The sequence below is a fragment of the Rhinoraja longicauda genome, chromosome 4 (genome assembly GCF_053455715.1).
Source record: "Rhinoraja longicauda isolate Sanriku21f chromosome 4, sRhiLon1.1, whole genome shotgun sequence".
Taxonomy (NCBI): domain Eukaryota; kingdom Metazoa; phylum Chordata; class Chondrichthyes; order Rajiformes; family Arhynchobatidae; genus Rhinoraja; species Rhinoraja longicauda.
This window is the reverse complement of record NC_135956.1, coordinates 56,313,238-56,338,312: the sequence shown is the minus strand read 5'-3', so window position 1 is coordinate 56,338,312 and position 25,075 is coordinate 56,313,238. Positions and strand designations below refer to the sequence as shown.

At 43.2% G+C, this 25,075-nt stretch overlaps 1 protein-coding gene across 1 annotated transcript; it reads right to left on the bottom strand.

Annotated features, from left to right (window-relative positions):
• Positions 1-1,669: 1,669 nt before the first annotated feature.
• On the bottom strand, positions 1,670-21,690 carry LOC144593161 (Krueppel-like factor 10). Its single transcript, XM_078398643.1, has 4 exons — positions 21,559-21,690; positions 6,146-6,385; positions 4,420-5,386; positions 1,670-3,958 (listed from the first exon to the last, which is right to left on the bottom strand). Exons 2-4 carry the CDS (start codon positions 6,374-6,376, stop codon positions 3,708-3,710), a joined length of 1,449 nt encoding a protein of 482 aa, XP_078254769.1. The 5' UTR covers positions 6,377-6,385; positions 21,559-21,690; the 3' UTR covers positions 1,670-3,707.
• Positions 21,691-25,075: the final 3,385 nt, after the last annotated feature.

Genomic DNA, 25,075 nt, shown 5'->3' with positions numbered 1-25,075 from the left:
CCCCGGCTTCAAACAGTACCTGACCCGTGCTTAATGATTATACATATGGCTGCCCGGGCCCCAGCAATTTATTTCCTAGCTATCCATAATGTCCTCGTCTCCTCATGGTCCCCAGGGATTTATTCATCTGTACATTTCAAAAGATCTTTGTTCTCTTCCTCAAATTCCTTCATTTCCGTGACCCTCTCCATGATAAATATAGACAAACAGATTTTGTCCCTCTCCTGGGACTCCATACCTTGATAGACACAAAACCAGCATCTGCAGTTCCTTCCTACACACTCCGTACATTGATCCTTGAGAAGACCTAATTTCGCCCTAGTAACATTTTTACTCTTAATAAACTTAGAGAATCTGCTGGGATTTTATCTGCCAAAGAAACATCATGCCCTCTTTCCCCCCATCCCTCACAGATGCCTCATTTTCCCGACCCAGTGCTACAATATCCCGCATCAACCAAGGTTCCCTAATGCTGACAGCTTCGCTCTAACTGGAACATGCTGGCTCTAACTTTCCCCACCTCACTTTTAATAGTCTTCCAGTTGCCAAATTTCCCTTTATGCACAACATCTTTTCCCAACCAATCTTTGCAAGTTCCTGCCTAATGCCTTAAAGATTAGTCTTCGCCCAATTTAGCTTTTTCTATAACTATTTAAAAACTAATAGAATTCTGGTCACTGATACTAAAGACATCAGCCCTGCCTCATTTCCCAATAGAAGGGTTTGAGTTGCTCCCCTTCTGGTAGGGCCTTATGTACATCACTTGAAAAAATCTTCTGGACACTTAACAAATTCCACCCCATCCATGCTTAGAACACTACAATGGTGTCCATCAATATTCGGGAAGTTAAAATCACTTACTACTACAATCCTATTATTTTTTCAACTAACTATCTCCCAACATATTTCCACCTCTAATTGCCACTATGAGTGGGCCTCTAGTACAAACAATCCCATCAAGGTGACAACCCCCTTCTTATTTTTAGGTCCCATCTACAAAGAATCACTAGATGATCCCTCATTTCCCCCCTCCTTTACTCTCTCTACACCAACAACTGTACCTCCACAGACTCCTCTGTCAAGCTCCTCAAGTTTGCGCATGATTCTACCCTGATTGGACTGATCCAGGATGGGGAGGAATCTGCCTACAGATGGGAAGTGACACAGCTGGCGTACTGGTGCCATCGCAACAACCTGGAGCTCAATGCTCTCAAGACAGTGGAACTAATTGTAGACTTTCGAAGAGATCCCCCTCCCCTCCCCCCACTCACCATCAACAACACCATAGGCACATCTGTGGAGTCATTTAAGTTCCTTGGAACCATCATCTCCAGGGACCTTAAATGGGGGGTCACCATCGACTCCACAGTCAAAATGGCCCAGCTTCCTCATACGAGTGAGCTCCATTTATTTTGCAGGTTCTCCAAATAGGACGATGCAGTGCTTGTTGGTCCTGGCGATATGTGTCATTGTTGAAACTCTTCAGGGATGTTCTAAAAGAGACTTTGTATCTCTTTTTCTGCCCACCACATGATTGTGTGCCATCAGTCATTTCTCCAGAAAGTGGTTGCTTTGATATTCTATATTTATAAGAGAACATGTTGGTCTGCTAGCACAATGCATGTTAAAAAGGACAAGTACAGATTATTTTGTATTTCTGGTATGTATTTTTATGAATGAAGTATATTTTTCAAATAACAAGTTCATTCATTTTCTTAATTACATCCACACTTGGAGAATCAGGCACCGATTTAATCGCCTTTATCCCTTTCCTCCTTACATCTCTTTGCATTCCAACCCGATTACTCAACACCCAGATCTGTTCCTGTCATCAAAAGCGTATAATGGTACAAGTTGTTGGATATCCCAGGAACTACCCCACCGCCCAAAAGGAACGTACACCGATTGTACGTTTAGTTCAGCCCATCCTGGCTGGCTACATACCAATCATGGTATTAACTGATTACTTAAGTATCCAATCAAGTTAATAACTAGGCTTTATGTGGCTGCAGGAAATCTGGGCCATCTAATGTTTACCAGACTCCTCAACAACCATCATTGAGCTTTAACAATGAATCCTGATCTTTAAGTTTTCCTTATCTCAATTGTTCTGCCTTTGTGTTGTTGAGAGAAATTCTACTGAGTTGTAACCACAGAGTGCAGTCAAGGCTCAGAGTTTTCCATTTTATATCACAATACATGGTTAGAGGAAGATTGTTTCCTATGATCTATCCCCAAAAAGATTGTTGATAAAACAAATATGCAAAATCATTGCAGCTGAATCATAAAACAAGTGCACTATTAAGTAAATGCTCTGAGAGCAAGCAACAGATAAGGTACAGCATGTTCTAACAGTTAATGCACCAAAAGGACTGTCCTTGCAGAAGTTATTCTATTCAAAATACTGCCACAGGACACAAAGGAATGAGACTGAACTCCAAAATGTAGATTGGAGGATGCCCCTAAAGCAACATAGACAGTTGCTAATTGCAACAGAGAGGAACCCCTTCTTTAGAGGAAGCAATGTGCTCTATATCAAGCAAAAGAAGTTCAGTAACCAAGTAGATTATTAAACAACATTGTGATAACAGTATGAAATAAATAAGTAGTCACATAAGTATTATAAAACATATAAATGTATACAGTGAAATGTATAAATTTAAGTGTAGCAGTAGTTATATCCCCGTATTTGTGCAAGGTCTATGACAAACTTCCATCTTTGCAGAGAAAAAGGACAGCAATTTTCATCCAAAACAAAACTTGTTACATTTGCAAATTTGAATAAAATATTCACAAAAATAACTAGCTCGAGTACTCGCCCATGTCAAATTTTAATCAGCGTGTGGACAAACAATGGTCTTCCAGCCCTATAGCCATAACTTCATAAAGCAAAGATAAATATTGGGGCAAACATTTGTGGCAGGCACTGTGACCTGCTACAGTTGCCTGTTCCGTGATGCCCAATATTCAGCATCAGAACATTTGGCTGCACTTATAAATGATGATTAAAGCAATCCCACCTATTGCACAAATGGAAATTTCTACCCCCCATGTCCCCAACATAATGCAAAAAGTAAGTATATGGTGCTATAGTGTCCTTCCCTGATGCTCAGTCTCAGCCTCTCTCAAACAGGGTCCCACATGCTCTTCAGCTTTCCCTATTAGCCTTTCCATTCGCTGCCATGTGTAGATCTTGATACTTCACTTCTCTTTTCCTCCTTTCACTGCTGAGGAATTGCACATTGTTATATAGCAACCAGTAGATACTCCTGTCCTCTGCCATGCTCTGCTCACAAGCACTTCAAACAGGCCTAGGGTACAAGCAAGTACGCCCATCAGCAGTCTGCAGCTTCTGTCTTGAATGGATGTGGCGAGAGATGGTGATCAACTATTGCAGTATGCTCACCATTAAAAGACACCTTAGTTGCCACCTTCCCAAGATTTGCACTGTGCTTCTGTGCACATGGAAGCTGCAATTTCCAGAGGGTGAAACATTCTATCCGTACAAATTTCATGTATTTCTGTAATCTCTGTTTGGCATGCTATGCTATGCTTACATTTATGCATAAACATTTACCAGGTATATACATAATACATAAAAACTTGCATTATTTCAGTTCCATCATTTCTAGGATTATGGAACTACGGTTCCCATGAGGTGACATTTGCACTGGTTGATGTTAATGTGACTTCTGGGGCCACATGGATCACAGAGCAGATACTGGAGAGATGACATTGTTCAGCTTGCTCACTTCCATCTGCCAGTTCGGAAGTTTATTAGCAGAGAGGTGACGCCGAGCGTGCTTTGTCAAGTGATCGCTCCTCATGAATCGCCGTTCGCACATTGGGCACACAAACTTCTTTTCGCCCGTGTGAGTCCTGCGATGTCGGGAGAGCTCATCAGATCGTGCAAATTTCCTATCACAATCTTCCCAATTGCAACTGAAAGGTTTCTCACCTGTAACAGGATTCACAGCTTTATTTAAAATATATATTGGATACAACATGTCGAATCACAACATCAATTTTACCCTCGAACTGTAAAAGAAAAATACACATAACAAATAAAAATATATTACCACCCTGCTTCTATTTACTCTGCAGCAATCCTTAATTACCATGTTATGAGACTACAACATTTGGTTGGTTTAATCTCTGATTTTCTGGGAAATAATGACCTACACGGTAACAGAAGGTAATCTGAGGATTAAGAAAAGAACAAAGAGACAAGGAGATGGGCACCACTGTACTGAGGCACTGATGCTTTCCCAGAGGCAGTAGCGGCCCACCATTATTAATCTCCCAGTCCACAATCAGTGGAGTTTCAAGAACATCTCACTTCACTAAACTCAATTCAACTTCCAGGAAACAAAACAGTTTGATGGCATATTATATGCTCTGAAAGTGCACTTTCCATACCTGTGTGAGTCCTCATGTGGGCCTTCAGATGAGAACTTTTGAAGTAGGTTTTCCCACAGCCTGGGTGAAGACAGATGTGGCTGCGCTGTCGAGACACATCAATCTGTGCTACTATCTTCTGCACCGGTGGCATGATCCCTGGGGCAGGTGCAATGGGAGAGAGTTTGGTACCATAGAGGCTGGTGACCTGCGGCTTTATGTGCTTGATTGCAGGCTGTGGCACGACAAACATCAAGGTACCCTTTGAGACCGGAGTTCCCATGAACACAAGAGGAGCAGGGCTCAAGGCCGGGTGTTTACCAGTGTTGGGGATTACAGCAGTTACAACAGGGCTGCTTGTAGTGACTGGAAGCACTTGGCAGATGACAGGCAGCGGCGAGATACTGGAAGTGACTTGAGGCAGGACCATCAATGAATTCTGCCGAATATGGGCGTCTACAGGAAGCTGGCTCCTTGAAAAGAAGGATTGTACTGCGACTAGTGTGGAATTCATGGTTGAAGCTAAGCTTTGGTTTTGACTTTTATCTTCTTTTGGTCCTTTATTGGTTTCATTTACTGGTTTGATAGAAGAAATCAGTTCCTCCGATATACAGTTTCTCTTTTTACTGTCATTACTTTCCATTAATTCCTCTTCATTTCCACCCAATGCAACTGTCCCGTGTATTGCTTGCTGACTAGCAGACACCTGGGCCATCCCAACTGGACAAGATCCATCTGTACAGGGCAAGATGTCAGCAGTGTGACGAATAACACTTGTGGCTTGGGAACGTTGGCTCGTGGCTACATTGGTCGGAATTGGAGTCCTGACATACATTGCATCGGTGGACACACTCACTGATATTGCCGCAACCTTGCTGGTGTGCCCGGATAAAGGAGCTCCCAATTTAGGTACAGTGGAAGGGAATTTCATTTTAGGATGAACCACTTGAGATGCCTCAAAAGTAGGACTATACGGTGGGGTTAAACACTAGAAACAAAGAAAACAAGAGTTGGAGTTCACCCATTCCTTTTAATACATTGTACATCTTACTTTTCCATACCAGTTTTAATTTAAAACAGAACAGTGCAGCACTGAGGAAGTTCTGCATTCATTGATGCGGACAGACAGTTGAGATATTAACTTAAGGCATTGTCTATCCATTCAGATGGACACTGAAAATTCTTGAGAATGTAAATGGACAAGTGGAGCCCTGACTTCCTGACTAGAATACATCCAATGCTACAAACTGCTCCTGGTTATTCATCTCACTGGTGCTTGTGGTACTTGTTGTACTCCGTGATTGTGCCTTAGAGCAATGAACCATCTGTGAAGCATTTGGAATTTATGATGTAAAAGGTGCTTCAACAAAGCTAATCCCTCTTTCTTTGCTGTTTCATTTCTCCCCTTTTCTTCAATGGGTGCATCCTGAAAGCAGGGAAACCACAGCTTTAAAGGAGCAAGCAGTGTTGGATACCTCTGCCTTCTTCATGCACAAATTAAATAAGTATTTAGGAACTGCTGGTCAAGCCTGATCCTGATGTCCCCATGGTACTTATTTTCCATTCCCCATGTATTGGGACAGAGGGTAATTATATTGTCAACCACTGATAGTCTGCGCTGTTCTCTGTTTTAATGGCTCAATGCATCCCAGATACCGAATTTACTCAATAAGCTATTGAAAAGACCATTTTTCACTAGCTGTATCAACTCTTCTTAATAGTTTTAATTGTAGCAATTGTTACTTACAAATAGGGGCAATGCATGGAAATCCTTCGAGCAGGACAGTAAACTATCTTCGGATTCCTCAGACATATCGGAGGCTGGTGTCAGTGGTCTCAGCTCAGTGTGCCTTCTGGCATCTGACTTCCAGCTGTAGCTCATCGACATGAGTGCTTCGACCGCCTCAATGTCCCCTTGCTCTGTTCTGCTGCCCCAGCAATACTCATTGTCCTGGCACACTCGGAAACCCGTCTCCATTATTCCTTCCTGTTGATGGAAAAACAAAGAGTTCTGGTTTAACCGAGGATGTAGATTAATGATTCTTTTTTCCTAACATTTTACTCAAATAATACAAATAATTCGAGCCCAGATTGGTCTGCTCAGCATCTCTGTACATGGTGCAGCAGGATGAACTAGATGTACTGGTCTTACACAAAACCAGGTGACTAACAACAAATAAATCAATGTTGAGATCTGAATCTTATTTAATCCTGTCAAAAATTTAAAATCAATGCAGCATTCCTCTCCATCTCCTCCTCCTGCTACCAAAACAAACTTCCCATATCCTCCACTCTGTCTGTTCAGTTACTTTTCCTTGCCCCCAAACTGACCTAAATTGTAAAAGCTATTCAGCAAATGCTATTCTTCTCAATCTATATATATATATATATAATATATATATATATATATATTACTCATCTTGTTTGTTTGTGTGTGTATATTTCTGTATTTATATTTATATTTTGTTGTCGTTCTGGAAATACAGCCAAAACGGTACACGATAGGGGCTTATGGCTCGAAGGGCCGAATGGCCTCCTCCTGCACCTATTGTCTATTGATAGCGCGACAATTTTAGGCCCACCTTACTCACAATTGTCCTGGGGTTCAAATTAATATTCTATTTACATTTTTTTCCACTTTTTAATCTTTCAAAATCACTTTTTAAAGTTAAACTAATCACTTTTCCTCTCCTGTAGCCGTCACCCGCGTATGACGTCACAATGGGAACCCAACAGACTCACGTGTTCGATGTCACAATAGGAACCCAAAGCGTCCGCGCCTGCGCAGTAGGGGCCCATTGATATGATACTTACGTAAGCTGGCCGCCGGATCCCTGCGTGCGCAGAACAAACGGGTCCGCACCTGTGCAATTGGGACCCGTTGATATGATGCTTACGTAAGATGGTCGTCGGATCCACACGTGCGCCGTTGGGGGAGGGTTGCCGCTCGGAGGGGGGCGGGGCAAGCCCGAGTGATGGGAGTCGCCGCCAATGAGGGGGGTGTTGTCACAAGAGCATCAGGGGAGGGGGGGAGAGCATGGGAGGGATGGAGTGGGTGAGTTGGGGGGGGAGGGAGGGAGTGGGTGAGATGGAGTGGGAGATGGGGGGATGGAGTGAGGGAGGGGATGGATTGGGCGAATGGGGGGCAGGGAGGGGGGGTGGAGTGGGTGGGTAGGGAGTGTCGGAGAGCTCCTAAGAGTGGAGGGTGGGGGGGTTGAGGGGAGGGGATAAGGGTGGTTGAGGGGGAATGGAGTGGGTGAGAGGCGGAAGGGGTTGAAAACGAGGGTTGAGGGGGGATGGAGTGGGTGAGTGGGGGGGAGGGAGGAAGGGGAGGGTGTTACATCAATGCAGGAGAGCTTTGGGCCCAACGGAATGCCGCCAGATCCACAAGTGCTCGGTTGGAGGAGGGTTGTCATTTTGTGTTCAGCTCCGGCACGTGCGCAGTTAGGGGAGGGTTGCCATTTTGTATTCAGCTCCGATCTCACGCTCGACGCCTGATTGGTTCGGGTCCCACGTGGGGGGAGCGCCGGAACTCCCCGTTCTAATTGGTCGCCGGCAAGTTCTCATTTGCTCCTGCCGCTCAGCCCCACGAGGGGTCCATTGATTGGCTACGACCTCCCACTCGACGCCCGATTGGCCCGGGTCCCCACGTCGGGTCAAATGATTGGCTCCAACCACCCGCTCGACACCTGATTGGTCCGGGTCCCACATGGTGGGAGCGGTTTCTTCCCGCTCAAAGCAACTGCCATCGCAGTCGAGCTGACGCTGCTGTTGAATGAGGGCACAGTCTCGAGGATCCCCAAGAGAGGATTTTAACCATAAAAAGCAAAAACCTTCCAGATAAAATGTATTTTATTTTTAAGGAAAAAACGCCATTTATTTTAAAGGAAAAACACGATTTTCATTGAGATTAATTTTATTTTAAAAAAAGAGCGATTTATTTGTAAAGAAATAACATGATTTTCAGTAGGATTTATTTTAATTTAAAGAGGAAAAGTCAATTTTCATCTGATACTTCCATTCCCATTGATAATTGATAACTGAAATTGTGTTTAGGTTCTTTTAAACAACAAACGCGATTTTCATTGAAATTTATTTCATTTTAAAAAAAGCTTGAACCTTACCCGAACCCTGAATTTAAAAAAAAGAAATTTGATCTAATACTTCCGTTTTAATTAATAACTGAAATTGTGTATAGGTTATTTTACAGAACAAATGTTCATTGAGATTAATTTTTTTTTTTTTAAAGCCATTTATTTTAAAGAAAAAACACGATTTTCCCATGTCACAATGGGAACCCAATGAGGAATGGGCCCAACGGGTCCACTTGGTCTAGTAAAAGATAAAAGTTCATCACAATATCCAACTTTGAAGAGTTAATTTGGGCTCCTTTTCCCCTCTAAATATCACCCACTGCAGTCTTTTGTCTCAGTTATACATTATTAATACCCATTGTTCTAAGCCCCATAGCAGAAGTGTCCAAGTCGCGGGGCTGGAAACTGGAAGTGTCCTGAGTTAATTCTGCTACCACCATCGTCTACTGTACAAGTGAGGCTCCCACTGATTGTCGCCGGAAGCTTGCGCCCTTTTCAGGACGAACGATGACAGTAATGTAACATCTGAATGACGGACAAGAAAGAAAGACCCATTGTTCTACAAATCCATCTGAGTTTATTCAGTCTTCAGCACCAGTCCACTCAATCCCAGCACTTTCCCCATAACTCTAAATCACCTTCACCAAACCAACAAGAATACATTTAAGAAGGATTGAGATAGAAATAAAGGCAAGTTCTGTTTGCATTGCATTTCCTGATAATATTCTCTGCCACAGAAGGCAGTGGAGGCCAATTCACTGTATGTTTTCAGGAGAGAGTAAGATTTAGCTCCTAGGGCTAACGGAATATAGGGATATGGGGAAAAAGCTGATTTTGGATGATCAGCCACACTAGATTTGCTTACCTATCGTTATAGGCTCATGTTCATTATCAGAAATCTAAAATCCTTATACTCATACATCACATGTTCTAGCCCTACTGTTGCTATGTTGCGTCTTCTGGTCTCTAGCTGGTCTCTCGCTCTCTCAGCCCTTTTCAGCGGGGTTCCCGCCCAGTCAACTGCGTTTACTACTACTCTCATCACCTTTAAAATCCTCCTCAAAAATTGTCTATTGATCCACGGTTTTGAACATCTGCTAACTCCTGTGGTATCAATTAATGTTAATTTCTATTGTTATTGTCTAAATATTGCCCTGTTCATATAATTATGCCATTGGAAATGCAGCATTGTCAATTAACTTTAATACGCTAATGTTCTGTGCAATTTAATTCCATCAGATAATCACACCAGTGCCAGTCTAGGTTTGCAACAACAAAACGGTACTGTTGAATGTTTTTAATCAACACAAAAAATTCTACAGCAATGTATAATGACAAGTATTGCTCAGTTGATTTTTTAAATGAAATAATTTGTTCTAACTTGGTTTTACACAATTTGAGGAAGAAAAAAGGAGAATGTCAGAGGATGTAGTCTTTGATGAAGAAGAGCTATTAAATCAAGGACACAAAAGTAATTTAGCCCTGATTTCAGAATTAAAGTCATTTTTACGTAATAGGTTAATCTTTATATTATTTATGGCTTGGTTGTGCCAAGTGCAAAGCAAATGCTAAGCTGATTTGGGTGAAGCACAGTTCAGCATTTTGAGGAACTGGAAGAAACAAAGCATTGCTAGGGATGAGGCATAATTATACAGTGGCTAGGTTACATAGACAATTTATATTATAATCATGGACAAAGTGGGGGGAAATATTGGCTGAAATTTTGTATCACAGAAGAATTTTGTATTAACTCATTATCACTTCAGTCACAAGTTACATAATAATGATGAAATGAACCAGGAGAACCAAATTAAAGATTTTATTTATTTATGTTTTAAAAGCATTACAGAATGTAAATCAATAGAACTACTGAAATACAACATACTTAAAGCATCTCTATTTAATTAAAATGTTAAGTGATTGGTTTTGTTTAGAAGAGATTAGTAGCTACATTCTGAAACTGATATGCATTTACCTCAATAAAGCCAATGCAGTTTAAAAAGAGAATTCAAGTTACCCACAATTCTGTTTCATAATTTGAAAATGATGGGACTGCCTTCCCTTTTCTAAATTTAGAAATCTCTCTGTCAGTCGGAAGCTAGTATACAGAGCTCAGTGCATAAATCTTACATGCTTGTATAGCCCTTGACTAATTCACAAATGTGGTTGCATGTACAACTGCTGCAAACAATGTTCAAATTAGTTTGGTGTAAATCTTATGCTTCTGAGAATCTATTGAGACACAAGGAACTGCATATGTTGGGATCTTGAGTAAAACAGAAAGTGCTGGAGTAACTCAGCAGGTCAGGCAGCATCTCCGGAGGGAATGGACAGGCAACATTTCAGGTCAGGACCCTTCTTCAGATTGAATCACTTTGTGTTTTACTCTGGAAAACAAAACTTGTGTGATTGCACATGTGGGATAAAGGTGACCAACTGATCAATGATACGTCTACTTTTGACCAATGAACTTTCCATTGAAAGTGATTTTAATAAAAAGCAACCCTCAGGCAGTAAGTCAATAATTTGTGTTGAGCCATCGGCAGGGCCTGGCTGTACCCACATACAAAAAAATATACCAACGATCTGAAAAATTAAAATCCCTTTAACAGATCTCCCAACATTTGATTTTACAAATTCATCATTTTGATGTCCAAAATTCAGAATTTCACATCAAAATTCCTAATATGGCACGTAATGAAGCTTTTCAGCAAAAAAAAGTATGCACGCCAAATGCGCATACACGTTGCGCTGCATTCATGTGTGAAAAACGACTATTATTTCCAACAGTCTGTCGTTCTTGGGCTGCTTGCACAATGTCAGGCCTATTATAAGTATATTCTGCTATTTAGAGAAAGGTTATTGAACAGAGATACTTTTTGCAACACAAAGAAAAATTTGTTTTTATTTGTGTTTTCTATTTTGCTTTTTCCTTACACATCCCAATTCTCTTGGTATTGAATAAAAAAACAATGGTCATAAAATGTATGATTAAGTTATCAAGAAAGAGTTGATATATGCGAATCGACCAAGCATACGGAAGTACTTGTTGAAGTAAATTCACACATTAATTGATAATCAGCCCAAAAAAGGTGGTAATTGGCTTTTCCGCTGTGTTTTATATTTTAACCCCGTCTTAGTTTATTAAGATAGTTATATAATCTTGCACTTATGTTTAAAATTTAATCATTACAGTTCCACCATTGATTTTCTGGCTCTCTTGGTTCCAGAGCTTTGCTGGTTTATCCAGCCGGCCAAGGAAGTCGGCTATGGGTATAGATGTGTTGGCTTCAGCTGGGCTGGAGTTCCAGAGCCCCAGCCGCAGGTTGCAAATTCAACCCACCGATCGGCCATGGAAGTCCTGATGAGGTCGAGATTGGCTGCCTTGCCCAGCCTAGGTGCCACATTTTCAGGGAGACTTCCAGGGCGGGGGGGAATTTCTCCCGAAACCCCCTAGTGACCGAAATGACAAATTGGCCATGGAAGTCCCGATGAGGTCGAGATTGGCTGCCTTGCCCAGCCTAGGTGCCACATTTTCGGGGAGACTTCCAGGGCAGGGGGATTTCTCGCAGAACCCCTAGCGATCTCTAGCGGCCGAACTGACAAATTGCAATTACCGACTGTTTTGCAGAAAAATGTGAGGCGAAATCGGAATGGTGGAAATGAAATAAGAAAGCAGAAACTTTCCACCAAATTCGGAAGGGTTGGGAGGGGTGCTTTAATCCCAACCTTGCAGAAAATATATTCTTTTAAAATAAAATTGCATGGGGAAAAGACTTGTGCATTTAGGAATATTTCTCAAATGAACTCCAGTTGATTAGCTCTTTATCACATAGCAATTATGCCTGATAATATTTTTGACTTATTCTCAGGTCTCGGTACTGTTTAGAAAGCGTACTTTTAAAATGTCTTAACTAAATCTCAATCTACTTACAGAGACACTCAAACGCAGCAATATTAGTCACAGGTAAAAGGGAACCTACCAATGTACAACTACATTGTTCGTGCCTTCATGCTCTGGGATTTTAACGAACCGCGCACAAAACAAATATTTAGCTGCACAACCAGGAAAGGGAAGTACATCAAAACAGTTACACAGCATCAGCATTCTTTCTCAGTCACAAGACTGTAAATTCATTCTTTGGACTTGTGCTCCAGTGCAGAATTGAGAAGGTGCTCTACTACAAATGGCATGCCTTTTGCATGCAGCACGAATCCAAGTCCAATTCAGCTCCCTCACATAGTTGTGAAAGATGCCAAGGGTCTACATTGAAGTAGAGCTGGGGAATCAACAATGTTGGACACAAATCCTACATTACAATTGATCAGATTTCAAAAGTACTCAATTGATTGTGAGGTGCTTTGGGAAATTCTGAAGTAATGTTTAAAAGGACCATACTTTTCAGTCCTACTCAGATACACCCCTCACCTTTGTTCCAACAACACTGCGATGATTGCATCGGCATGGTTTCCTGCTCTCATCCTGAAATGGGAGCATTGCAGCTGTCATGACCCTTCTTTTCCGTGACCCGCCACCCTCCTCTTTGATCATGGAGAACAGAATGACAACCAGTATTAGCTCACCGACTCCCACAGCACTTTGATTTCCACCCACACCACCCTAACAGCCTCCTGCATTAACTATTCTATTCTCAATTTCTTATGATGCCACGTTCCATACCAGCACTTCAGAGATGGCCTCGATTTCTCTCAATATAGGACTCCACTGCATTGATCGACAACTATGTGCCTAATTTGTTCCTTCTCCTGATTTTTTGTTAACACTCATTCGCCACCCTCACAAAACCTTGACAAACTTTTCCCTGTCCTCATCTTCCATTTTATATATCATATTCATCAGTATATCGAAGGTGAGCCCACTATCATGCACCTCTCCAATCGCACCATTGTTCGTCCTCCCAATATTCCTAAGGGGAACTTTCTTTAAATCTGCACTGCCTACTCCTTAATCAATCTCAATATCTCCTCCTCCCCTTCTGACTGCACCTATTCATGCAAGCTCCTTTAATTTCCTCAGGCGCCAAAATGTTCTTTCAAGGTTAAATTGACATTTATTTGCATTTCTCGCAAATATTCAAAGCTTCTGATTCACTTGATGGAAGACCCAATACTGATTAGGTGACCACTTTGTGGAAATTTCCATTCAGTCTGCCTGATCCAGGGATGCCACTATCTCTTGGCTTCCTACACTACTCTAATGAAACTGAATGCGAGCTTGAACAAGGACAGCTCATCTTTCAACTGGGTATATATCAGTCTTTCAGATTCCACACTGGCTTAGTAATTTCATACCATAACCCAATGCCCTTAAATTTCTGCCTATGGCAGCTTTAGGCATAATCATATTTACTCACTTTGCAGTTGTTTTTTGTTCCTTTATTTGCTCCATTTTGTCTATGATCAACATCCCCATTGTAATTTAATCTCACCACCTTTCCCAACACAGACTTTATCTTTAGTCATTTCCCGTCACCCCTTCCCTTCCTGATTCTGCATATATTTAAAACCTACAAATCTTTCATGAGAACTTGGAAGAAGGTTAACCTGAAACTTTAACTCTCCCCAAAAGTGCTAAAGATTGCAAGCATATGCTCTTTCTAAAATCATCTTCTGACAACCACTCAAATTTGTCCTAAACCATTAATGTAGAAAATACCCGCAACTGCTCACTCATTTGGTGGTGGGAAAAACAATATGTAAGAATAAATGGGAAGATGCATGTTGTGCCTGGAAGGAAAACAATAGGAGGGGAAAACGGAGGGGATAGTGGGGATCCATTGAGCAAGGGCATGAGTAGGATAAACATAGCACAATGGGTCAATAAGCATTAGGTAACCTTTGACCATCAGTAGCCTAAAGCATGTCAAAGTTTACATTTAGGAAAATAAATCTAGTTTGACAAAAACATCAATGATGGTAGTTGAAAGACCAAGGACATGTGGGTGAACAATTAGAAAAAAGGCATTCTTGGTGAGAGAGGTATTACGATCAGCACCGTGGGAATGGTCGAGAAGAAGGCAGACCAAGTGTTCAGAGTTTATGAAAAAGGCTATAAAACAATGACTAGACTGTAAGGAAACCAGCTGTATCTTTGGATGACATAGTGGAAGTTGAAAGAGATGGAAGGGAGGATGAATTCTAAGGTAGTCCAAGCCCAAGGAATGAGTAAAGAATGGTGCTGTTAAAGATGAAGTGTCTGCAACCAGGTAACTTGGAACTGTACCAGGAAGTTATAGTACCACAGTACCTAGCCAGCTGTGTCAAACAGTGTCGCAATCTACAAAGGATAAATTATTATGGTCAACGTGACACGATGGTACGAAACACAAAAAATTCAGTGCTGAACATCCAAAGTTTTAGAGTATCAAATTCATAAATTGTTGATACCTGGGGAGGGGGTGGTTTGGGTGGGAAGGAATGAGTTATCCAGGGAGTTGCAGTGGGAACGGTCTCTGCAGAAGGCGGAAAAGGGTGGAGATGGGAAAATGTGGCTAGTGGTGGGATCCCGTTGGAGGTGGAGGAAATCTCAGAGGATTATGTGTTGTATGCGACGGCTGATGGGGTGGAAGGTAAGGACTAGATGCAGAATGCATTATTTTGATATATTTGTGCGGAAAGTAAGTACCATTGGTGATTATTTTTTATAAAAGGACTGGACAAGCTAGATGCAGGATTTTTTTTCCAATGTTGGGGAAGTCCAGAACCAGGGGACACAGTCTAAGAATAAAAGGGAGGCCATTTAAAACTGAGGTGAGAAGAAACTTTTTCAACCAGAGAGTTGTGAATTTTGTGGAATTCTCTGCCACAGAAGGCAGTGGAGGCCAATTCACTGGATGAATTTAAAAAAGAGTTAGACAGAGTTCTGGGGCCAGTGGAATCAAGGGTTATGGGGAGAAGGCAGGCACAGGTTACTGATTGTACATGATCAGCCATGATCACAATGAATAGTGGTGCTGGCTCAAAGAGCCAAATGGCCTCCTCCTGCACCTATTTTCTATGTTACCATGTTTGTCACATTCACTTGTGGATCAGCGAAAACTTGCAATTCAGAAGAAATCACATCTCTGCCAGATAAAAAAGAGCAAGTTAGCCTAACCCACCCTCTTGCTTCAGGTATGTAAATCTGCAAGCAGTAGTATTCAAAGTAGTCATAAAGCACAGAAACAGGCCCTTTGGTCCATGATGTTCATGCCAATCATTGAGTATTCATCTACACAAATCCCATTTTACAGTGTTTTGTCCAAAGTTTTCTACATCTTAGTGGTTCAAGTGCTTTTGTAGATAAATCTTAAAAATTGTGGCAGTGTCTCAGGCAGTGCATTTCAGATTCCAACCACTCTCTGGCTGCAAGACCATCTTCCTCTGTTCCCCTCTAATCCCTTCACCCCATAGCATACATCTATGCCCGCTGACCTCCTTCAATCACTTCTGTTCCAGGGAAGACAATCCCAGCCTCTTTGCTCAATATTCCCAGTTCCATAGATCTCCTCTGCACCTTGAATATAGACACAAAAAGCTGGAGTACTTCAGCGGGACAGGCAGCATCTCTGGAGAGAAGGAATGGTCGAGACCCTTCTTCAGACTGGTTAGGGATAAGGGAAACAAGAAATATAGATGGTGATGTGGAGAGATAAAGAACAATGAATGAAAGATGTGCAAAAAAGTAACGATGATAAAGGAAACAGGCCATTCATTGTAAGCTGTTTGTAGGGTGAAAATGACTTGGGTGGGGGAGGGATAGAGAGGGTGGGGGAGGGATAGAGAGGGTGGGGGAGGGATAGAGAGGGAATGCCAGGGCTACCTGAAGTGAGAGAAATCAATATTCATACCACTGGGCTGCAAGCTGCCCAAGCGAAATATGAGATGCTGTTCCTCCAATTTGCGTTTAGCCTCACTCTGACAATGGAGGAGACTGAGGACAGAAAGGTCTGTGTAGGAATGGAAAGGAGAAGTAAAGTGTCCAGCAACTGGGACATTAGGTTGGTTCAGGCTGGCTGAGCGAAGGTGTTCCATGAAACGATCGCCCAGTCTGCGTTTGGTCTCGCCAATGTATAAGAGTCCACATCTTGAACAACGGATACATTAGATGAGGTTGGAGGAAGGGCAAGTGAACCTCTGCCTAACCTTAAAGGACTGTCGGGGTCCCTGGACAGAGTCGAGGGAGGAGGTATAGCGACAGATGTTGCATCTTCTGCGGTTGCTCGGGGAAGATACCTGGGGAGGGGGTGGTTTGGGTGGGAAGGAATGAGTTATCCAGGGAGTTGCAGTGGGAACGGTCTCTGCAGAAGGCAGAAAGGGGTGGAGATGGGAAAATGTGGCTAGTGGTGGGATCCCGTTGGAGGTGGAGGAAATCTCAGAGGATTATGTGTTGTATGCGACGGCTGATGGGGTGGAAGGTAAGGACTAGGAGGACTCTGTCTCTGTTGCGACTAGGGGGAGGGGATACAAGGGCAGAGCTGCGGGGTACTGAGGAGATCTTAGTGAGGGCCTCATCTATGATGGGAAAGGGGAACCCCCATTCCCTAAAGAATGACATCTTGGATGTCTCCATGATTCACATCATGGAACACCTTCGCTCAGCCCGCCTGAACCAACTTTATCTCCCAGTTCCAGGACACTTTAATTCTCCTTCCCATATTATCTCAATGGTGTTAGGTTAGGTAAGGGGGAAGTGCAGCAAGACCTGGGTGTCCTTGTACACCAGTCACTGAAAGTTGGCGTGCAGGTACAACAGGCAGTGAAGAAAGCTAATGGCATGTTGGCCTTCATAACGAGAGGATTTCAGTATAGGAGTAAAGAGGTTCTTCTGCAGTTGATTAGGGCCCTGGTAAGACCACATCTGGAGTATTGTGTACAGTTTTGGTCTCCTAATTTGAGGAAGGACATCCTTGTAATTGAGGCAGTGCAGTGTAGGTTCACGAGATTGATCCCTGGGATGGCAGGACTGTCATATGAGGAAAAATTGAAAAGACTAGGCTTCTATTCACTGGAGTTTAGAAGGATGAGAGGGAATCTTATAGAAACATATAAAATTATAAAAAGGACTGGACAAGCGAGATACAGGAAAAATGTTCCCAATGTTGGGCGAGTCCAGGACCAGGGGCCACAGTCTTAGAATAAAGGGGAGGCCATTTAAAACTGAGGTGAGTAGGAACTTTTTCACCCAGAGAGTTGTGAATTTGTGGAATTCTCTGCCACAGAGGGCAGTGGAGGCCAAATCACTGGATGAATTTAAGAGAGAGTTAGATAGAGCTCTAGGGGCTAGTGGAATCAAGGGATATGGGGAGAAGGCAGGCACGGGTTATTGATTGTGAACGATCAACCATGATCACAATGAATGGCGGAGCTGGCTCGAAGGGCCTCCTCCTGCACTTATTTTCTATGTTTCTATGTTCTAGTATGGAACACTTCACCTTCGGCACAGATGCGGCATAGACGGGGGAATTGGGAGTAAGGGATAGACTCTTTGCAGGACGCAGGGTGGGAAGAAGTGTAGTCAAGATAGTTGTGGGAGTCAGTGGGTTTGTAATAGATGTCAGCCAATAGTCTATTTCCTATGATGGAGACTGTGAGATCAAGAAAGGGGTGATGGTCCAAGTAAATTTGAGTGCAGGATGACACCTTCTCCAGTGCAGTTATATTTTTCCCATTCCCTGGTCATCGGCAATTTATGCAGTAATCTACTATGGGGAAATGTTTCTCATTATCTCCCCTATCTAGGTCTCTCGTCAATTTAGATACCTCTATTAAGTCATCCCTACGCCTTCTCTGCTCCAAGTAAATCAAACCTAGCCTATCCAGACACTCCTCATAACTGAAATGCTCGAACCTAGATAACATTCGGGTGAATATTCTCCATATTCACCTTAGTGCAATCAGTGTGTGGTGAACAGAACAGTATTCCTTCTGAAGCATAACCAACATTATATAAAGTTGCACCATAACCTCCGTGCTTTTATATTCTATACCCTGTCATATGCCTCGTCATCATCTGTATTTGCTCCTTCAGGGATCGATAGGCTTAAACTTCGAGCTCCCCCTGTTCTTCGTCTTCTCCTACAATCCTACCATTCATTGTATATTACCGCATTATTGGTTCTTCCAAAACGCTCTTAAATGTTAAGGATTACTGCCTCTATTGTCCTTTTAGGCAGTATACTCCAAGCTTCTAGCACTCTCTGCAATATTATTTTCTCCCCTCCCCACTGATTCTTGAACCTATTACTTGAAATCCATATCCCCTGATTATTAACTCTTCTTATTAAAAAAAAATGGTTCCCTCCTGCCTTATCATGACAACTCTTAATTGTGTGCACTCAAATAAACTTCTCCCTCACCCTCTTCCGTTCCAGGGAAAGCAACCCCAGCCTATTTGCTAAAATTTCACAGTTCTAGCAATCTTCACAACAGCAGCTCTAGTGCAATCATATCTTTCCCATTTCATAGTCATCAGTAATTTATGAAATGCTCAAGTTATGGTCTAATTGGTATTGCAGGTTCTAGCATTACCTTTGTGCTCTTATGTTCTGTGCCCCAGTTATAAAGCAAAGCAAAGTTATAGGAAGCAGCATAACAGAGAACACCCTTATCTATGGGCTGTTCCCAGGAATGCATGCTGAGCCAAACATCAACTGCTGACAGAAGAACATCAACTCAGTGAAAGATATAAAATAAAAACAGAAAATGCTGGAAATGCTCAGCAGGTCAGATCGTATCTGTGGGAAGATAAACAGAGTTAATGTTTCAGATCGAAGACGTTTCGTCAGCATCTTCAATTTTCATTTACTCAATGAAAGATATACTTTGGTTTGCCTGAAATGTATTTATATTCCAGTGTAAGGTGACGTTCGTGAGAGAAGACACAAAAGACTGTAGATACTAGTTTCTAGAGCAAAAAAGCAAACTGCTGGAGTAACTCAACCACAGGGTCTCACAGAACTCCTGTCAGAGTGGGAATACTTTGCAGAGATTTCAAAATGGGGCAGTAAAATTGAGGCACAAGAGACTGCAGATGCTGGAATCTCAAGAAAGTTGTTAAAGAATAGACCTCTCCTTACATGTATCGACCCATCCATCACTTGCCGGCTCTTGCTCCATCCTTCCCCTCACCCGTCTCCTAGCTAATTCCTGGACACTTCAGTTTTGAATAAAGTCCTGACCCGAAACGTCATTCGTCCATTTCCCTCCATGGATGCTACCCCACCTGCTGAGTTGGTTGAGCAGTTTGTTTATTATCCACAAGTGAATACTGCTGTCTGGTACATTCCAAGATGCAAAAGAACATGCCGAGAGATGCACTGAAGCTTGGTGCAGACACCACAAAGAGTTTGTGGGGTGTGCAGGAAGGGCCAGTCTAGGGTCCACTGGCCTCCGAGGAGCTGCATCCTGTATAACAGCCTCTCAAATATCATATCATATATATACAGCCGGAAACAGGCCTTTTCGGCCGACCAAGTCCGTGCCGCCCAGCGATCCCCGTACACTAACACTATCCTACACCCACTAGGGACAATTTTTTTTACATTTACCCAGCCAATTAACCTACATACCTGTACGTCTTAAATACTTAATGGAGATATTGTTTACAGTGGAAAATGAACCATTGAAACTTTCTAAGAGAATGTATTGGTTGTACTGATTATATTGCATTTTCTGTATAAGGCACATTTATGAATAAGGTATATTTTCAAATAAAAGTATTAAAGAAAGAGTCTTTTAAACCACGTTGATTCAGCAATTAATTTTAAGGATCCGAGTATGCAGTCCGCACCTCGGTACCCTCCCATTTATGCTATGAAATATTTTACCCCTGTTCCCCTCCCCAAATTAACGCCCTCACTCTTCCTCTACCTTACCCTGCAAGCATTTTACGTTATATGGCTTATTAGGAGCCCCTAATTATCAACTTCCCTTTGCAGCGTTTTAACACAAAGTTAATGATTTGGCTTTTATTTCAGATTTATGTCCGTTACGGAGATCTGGGTTAATACTTAGGTTCCTAGAGAGAGTGTAAAAAATGTAGATGTCCACGCAGGTACTGTACTCTTCGGCAGCAATCTCCTCACTCACCAACAAGAATCCAACCTGATGAGCCGAGCCCTGCCCAGCCCCAGCCCCCGCCCCAGCGTCTGCGGGAGCGGCGGAGTTAGCGCAGATTGGAGCCCACGTGAAGGCTGCGTGCTGAGCCGTGCGCGAACTTGAACCAGTCACCGCGGCAACCTTTCACCCACTTTCAGACAAGCTCCAACGCATACTTCCCTCCCCCGGACAAACAGACAGAAAATGGGCAGCGGCGTCACTTGCATCAGTGCAAAGGATTCGTAGGGAAAACCCAGCACTGAATGCTGCAAACTATTGTACAAGATTGCAGGGGGGAAACATCCCCTTATTGACGAGTTTAAACCTGGAACCGGCATTCGGTAGTCGTGCATTCAATTGAAAACAAACTCCAGTTTATTCCCATTGAGACCGGGTGGATGAGAAGAAGGGATGAAATCACTAAGCAATTTTTAAAATGAACGAATACAAGGACATTCCTGCTCAGAAGGTCTGTGTTAGCAATTGGAGAAACCCACAGCTGCTTCGTTAGAATGAAACATTTACATAAAAGTTCTCTAAAAGCCTACATAACAGACGCGTTTTCACCAGCGTCACCAGCAATGAGTGAAAATATTTTTGATTCAGCCAAGAAAAGCGGCACTGTGCAACAAGATGAAAAGTACCAAATAGATTAACTGAACATTAACGTATAAGAAAATAACTGCAGATGCTGGTACAAATCGAAGGTATTTATTCACAAAATGCTGGAGTAACTCAGCAGGTCAGGCAGCATCTCGGGAGAGAAGGAATGGGTGACGTTTCGGGTCGAAACCCTTCTTCAGTCTGAGATGCTGCCTGACCTGCTGAGTTACTCCAGCATTTTGTGAATAAATACCTTCGAACTGAACATTAATCCCCGGGGAAGAAAACTCACAAAACAGATCAAGGGTATTGGATGGGAGGGGTTGGACTCGCTTTATTCTACTCAGAAAGGAGAGATACTCACACGCAGCAGCCTAAGCGTTGTCTTTCGCCGGCGAAGCTGACAAAGACAGCGCCGTGTCCGTGCACACAGTCAGTGTGTGTTGCCACTTTCGCAGCTGTTGACACCGGCCGCTCGCGCCCTAGCCCGGCCCGGGTTCCATTCAGGTGGAGCGCGCGGAGGCGGGGGCGGCGCCGCCACTGGGCCCGGCCAATCGGACGGATAGGTGTGCAGCGTGGCGGCCAATGCAAGGGCGCGGGCTGCGTGATCAGCGGCTGGCGGCTGGCATGACAGGGCGGTGGGGACGACGCTGCTGCTCTGCCTCTTTGCCTCCCGGGGGCCGTGCGAGCCCCCGTGTGGGCTCTTGCCACAGACCTGAGTCACAAACACCACGCTCACTCGGAGCACTTCCCCAGACTCACCAGTCACCATGCATCAACACCGAAGCAAGTAAACAACCGCAAATAACAAAAAGCAAGCAAAAAGTCTGATTGAACATTTAGACGTGCAGGGAATCAGAACTTTCCTCATGTGTAGGAAGGAACTGCAGATGCTGGTTTAAATGCAGTTCTTAAATTGCATTGGTATGAAGCGAATGTGGCTCTGGAGAAAGAAAATTCAAGGATAATCGGGAAAGGTTTAGATAAATTGACATTGTAACCTCAAAATTAAGACAGGAAGCTTTATTTTCCAGAGCTAGGTGGGTGCAAATCACTTTTATTTTCATAATAGAAAGCAATAGCCAACCGAAGATCGACACAAAAAGCTGGAGTAAGTCAGCGGGTCAGGCAGCATCTCTGGAGAGAAGGAATGGGTGATGTTTCGGGTCGAGACCCTTCTTCGGATGTCTGAAGAGGGGTCTCGACCGGAAAAGTCACCCATTCCTTCTCTCCTGAGATGCTGCCTGTCCCGTTGTTCCTCCAGCTTTTTGTATCTATCTTCAGAACTTTCTTAAATTGCATTGGTATGAAGCGAATGTGGCTCTGGAGAAAGAAAATTCAAGGATAATCGAGAAAGGTTTAGATAAATTGACATTGTAACCTCAAAATTAAGACAGGAAGCTTTATTTTCCAGAGCTACGTGGGTGCAAATCACTTTTATTTTCATAATAGAAAGCAAAAGCCAACTGGGTCACTCTGGAACATCAAAAAGGTTGTGAAGGACCCTTAGAAACAAAGAACCACAAATCCTGGTTTACAAAAAAAGACACCAAGTGCCGGAGTAACTTAGCGGGTCAGGCAGCATCTCTGGAGAACATGGGTTGGTGACGTTTCTGGTGGAGAACCTTCTTCAGATTCTTGCTTCAGACCCTTGCTTTTCAGTTGCCATCCACTCCACCATGTTCCAGGCCTATCCGGTTTCCAGCTACAGGATCTCTCTTGCCCCATTGCTGGCCAGACTTTTTTTAAATCGTATCCAAAAGGCAGGGAAACAGGCCTTATGGCCCAACCCGCCCATCCTGACCAAGATGTCCCATCTAAGCTCGTTCCATGTGCCCATGCTCGATCCATATCCCTCTGAACCTTTCCTATCTCATTTCCTATTTGATGAAAAATTCCTATTTCCGATTTGATGATTGGCTTTGTAGGAATCAGAGAGATGTGCAATTATGCTTCTGAAACAGAGGTGCTGACCAATAATATTATTGTCAAGGGAGCTTTAGGGAGAGTGACCATAAAACTATAGTATTTTATCTATGGATTTGAACAATGCACAATTAGGGCCTTTAATGTAGCAAATGGAGATAAAAGATGCAAGTGTTTAATTGTCATATGCATCGGGTCAGAACGATGAAACTCTTACTTCCTGCAGCTTTAAAGGCATATTGAAGCCACAACATGACAAATAAAAAGTAATGCAATAACTTATCAGTTATACTAGGTAACCAGACAATAACAGTGCAAGATGAAATACACATAGTGCAACCTAATACAAAGTCCATAGTAGTTTCGTACTGAAGTAGGCTACAGTTAGGGTTGTGAAGGGTGCTTCAAGAACCTAATTATTGATGCAAAGAAACTGTTCTTGAACCTGGAGGTCACAGTTCTCAGGCTTCTGTACCATCTTCCCAATGATAGCCATGAGATGAGAGCATGGCCAGGGTGGTGGAGGTCTTTGATGATGTTAGCTGTCTTCTTGATTCATCACTTCCTGTCGACCCCTTCAATGGTGGGGAGGTCAATACCTGTGATGAAGGATAATTGCCACCATTTTTTGCAGCACCCTTCACTCTTGGTCTTTCGAGTTATCAAACCAGGCCGTGATGCAACCAGTCAGTACACCCTCCACAATAACTGCAGAAATTCGGTAGAGTATTCGGTGACATGCTGAATTTCCTATTCTTCTGAGGATGTAATAATAATAATAATAATAATAATGCATTACATTTATATAGCGCTTTTCAAACACTCAAAGACGCTTTACAGGGATTACTAGAACATAGAGAAGTGAATAAATAGATAAATAAGTAAACGAACAGAAAAAGGAGACAGAAGGTGAGGTGACGGTCAGTGGTTGAAGGCAGTGCTGAACAGGTGAGACTTCAGTGATGTTTTGAATGTGGTGAGTGAGGAGGAGTCTCTGACGGTTTGGGGTAGTGAGTTCCATAGGGTGGGAGCAGCGATGGAGAAAGCCCTGTCCCCCCAGGATCTGAGTTTGGTCCGGATGGGGGGACACAGGAGATTGGCAGCAGCAGAGCGGAGGGTGCAGGTGGGAGTGTGCCTGTGGAGGAGGTCAGTCAGGTAGGATGGGGCCAGGTTATGGAGGGCTTTGTAGGTCATGAGGAGGATTTTGTACTGGATTCTCTGGGGGATGGGGAGCCAGTGGAGTTTGTAAAGGACGGGGGTGATATGGTCACGGATCGGGGAGTGGGTGAGTAGATGGGCAGCGGAGTTTTGAATGTATTGAAGTTTACTGATGATTTTTGAGGGTGAGCCATAGAGGAGGCTGTTGCAGTAGTCCAGACGGGAGATGATGAAGGCGTGGATGAGGGTTTCTGCAGCTGTGGAGGAGAGGGATGGACGGAGACGGGCAATGTTTTTGAGGTGGAAGAAGGCTGTCTTTGTGATGTGTTTGATGTGTTTGTCGAAGGAGAGGGTTTGATCAAAGATGATTCCAAGATTCCGGATGTGAGGGGAGGTGGATACTGGGAGACCATCAATATTGAGGATGAAGTTTTGGGTGGATTTGGTGAGCGTTTTTGGACCAATGATGATGATTTCAGATTTGTTGCAGTTGAGTTTGAGGAAATTTGATTGAAGCCAAGATTTTATTTCAGTGATGCAGTTTGTCAGTGTAGAGTGTGTGGTGGTGGAGATTGACTTGGTGGAGATGAGGAGCTGGATATCATCGGCGAAGCAGTGGAAGTTGAGACCATGACGGCGGATTAATTGACCAAGGGGGAACAGGTAGAGGATGAAGAGGAGGGGGCCAAGGACTGAGCCTTGGGGGACACCTTGGGGGAGGGGAGCGGTGGGGGATTTACAGTTGTTAATGGAGATGAACTGGTGCCTGTCAGAGAGGTAAGATTTAAACCAGGATA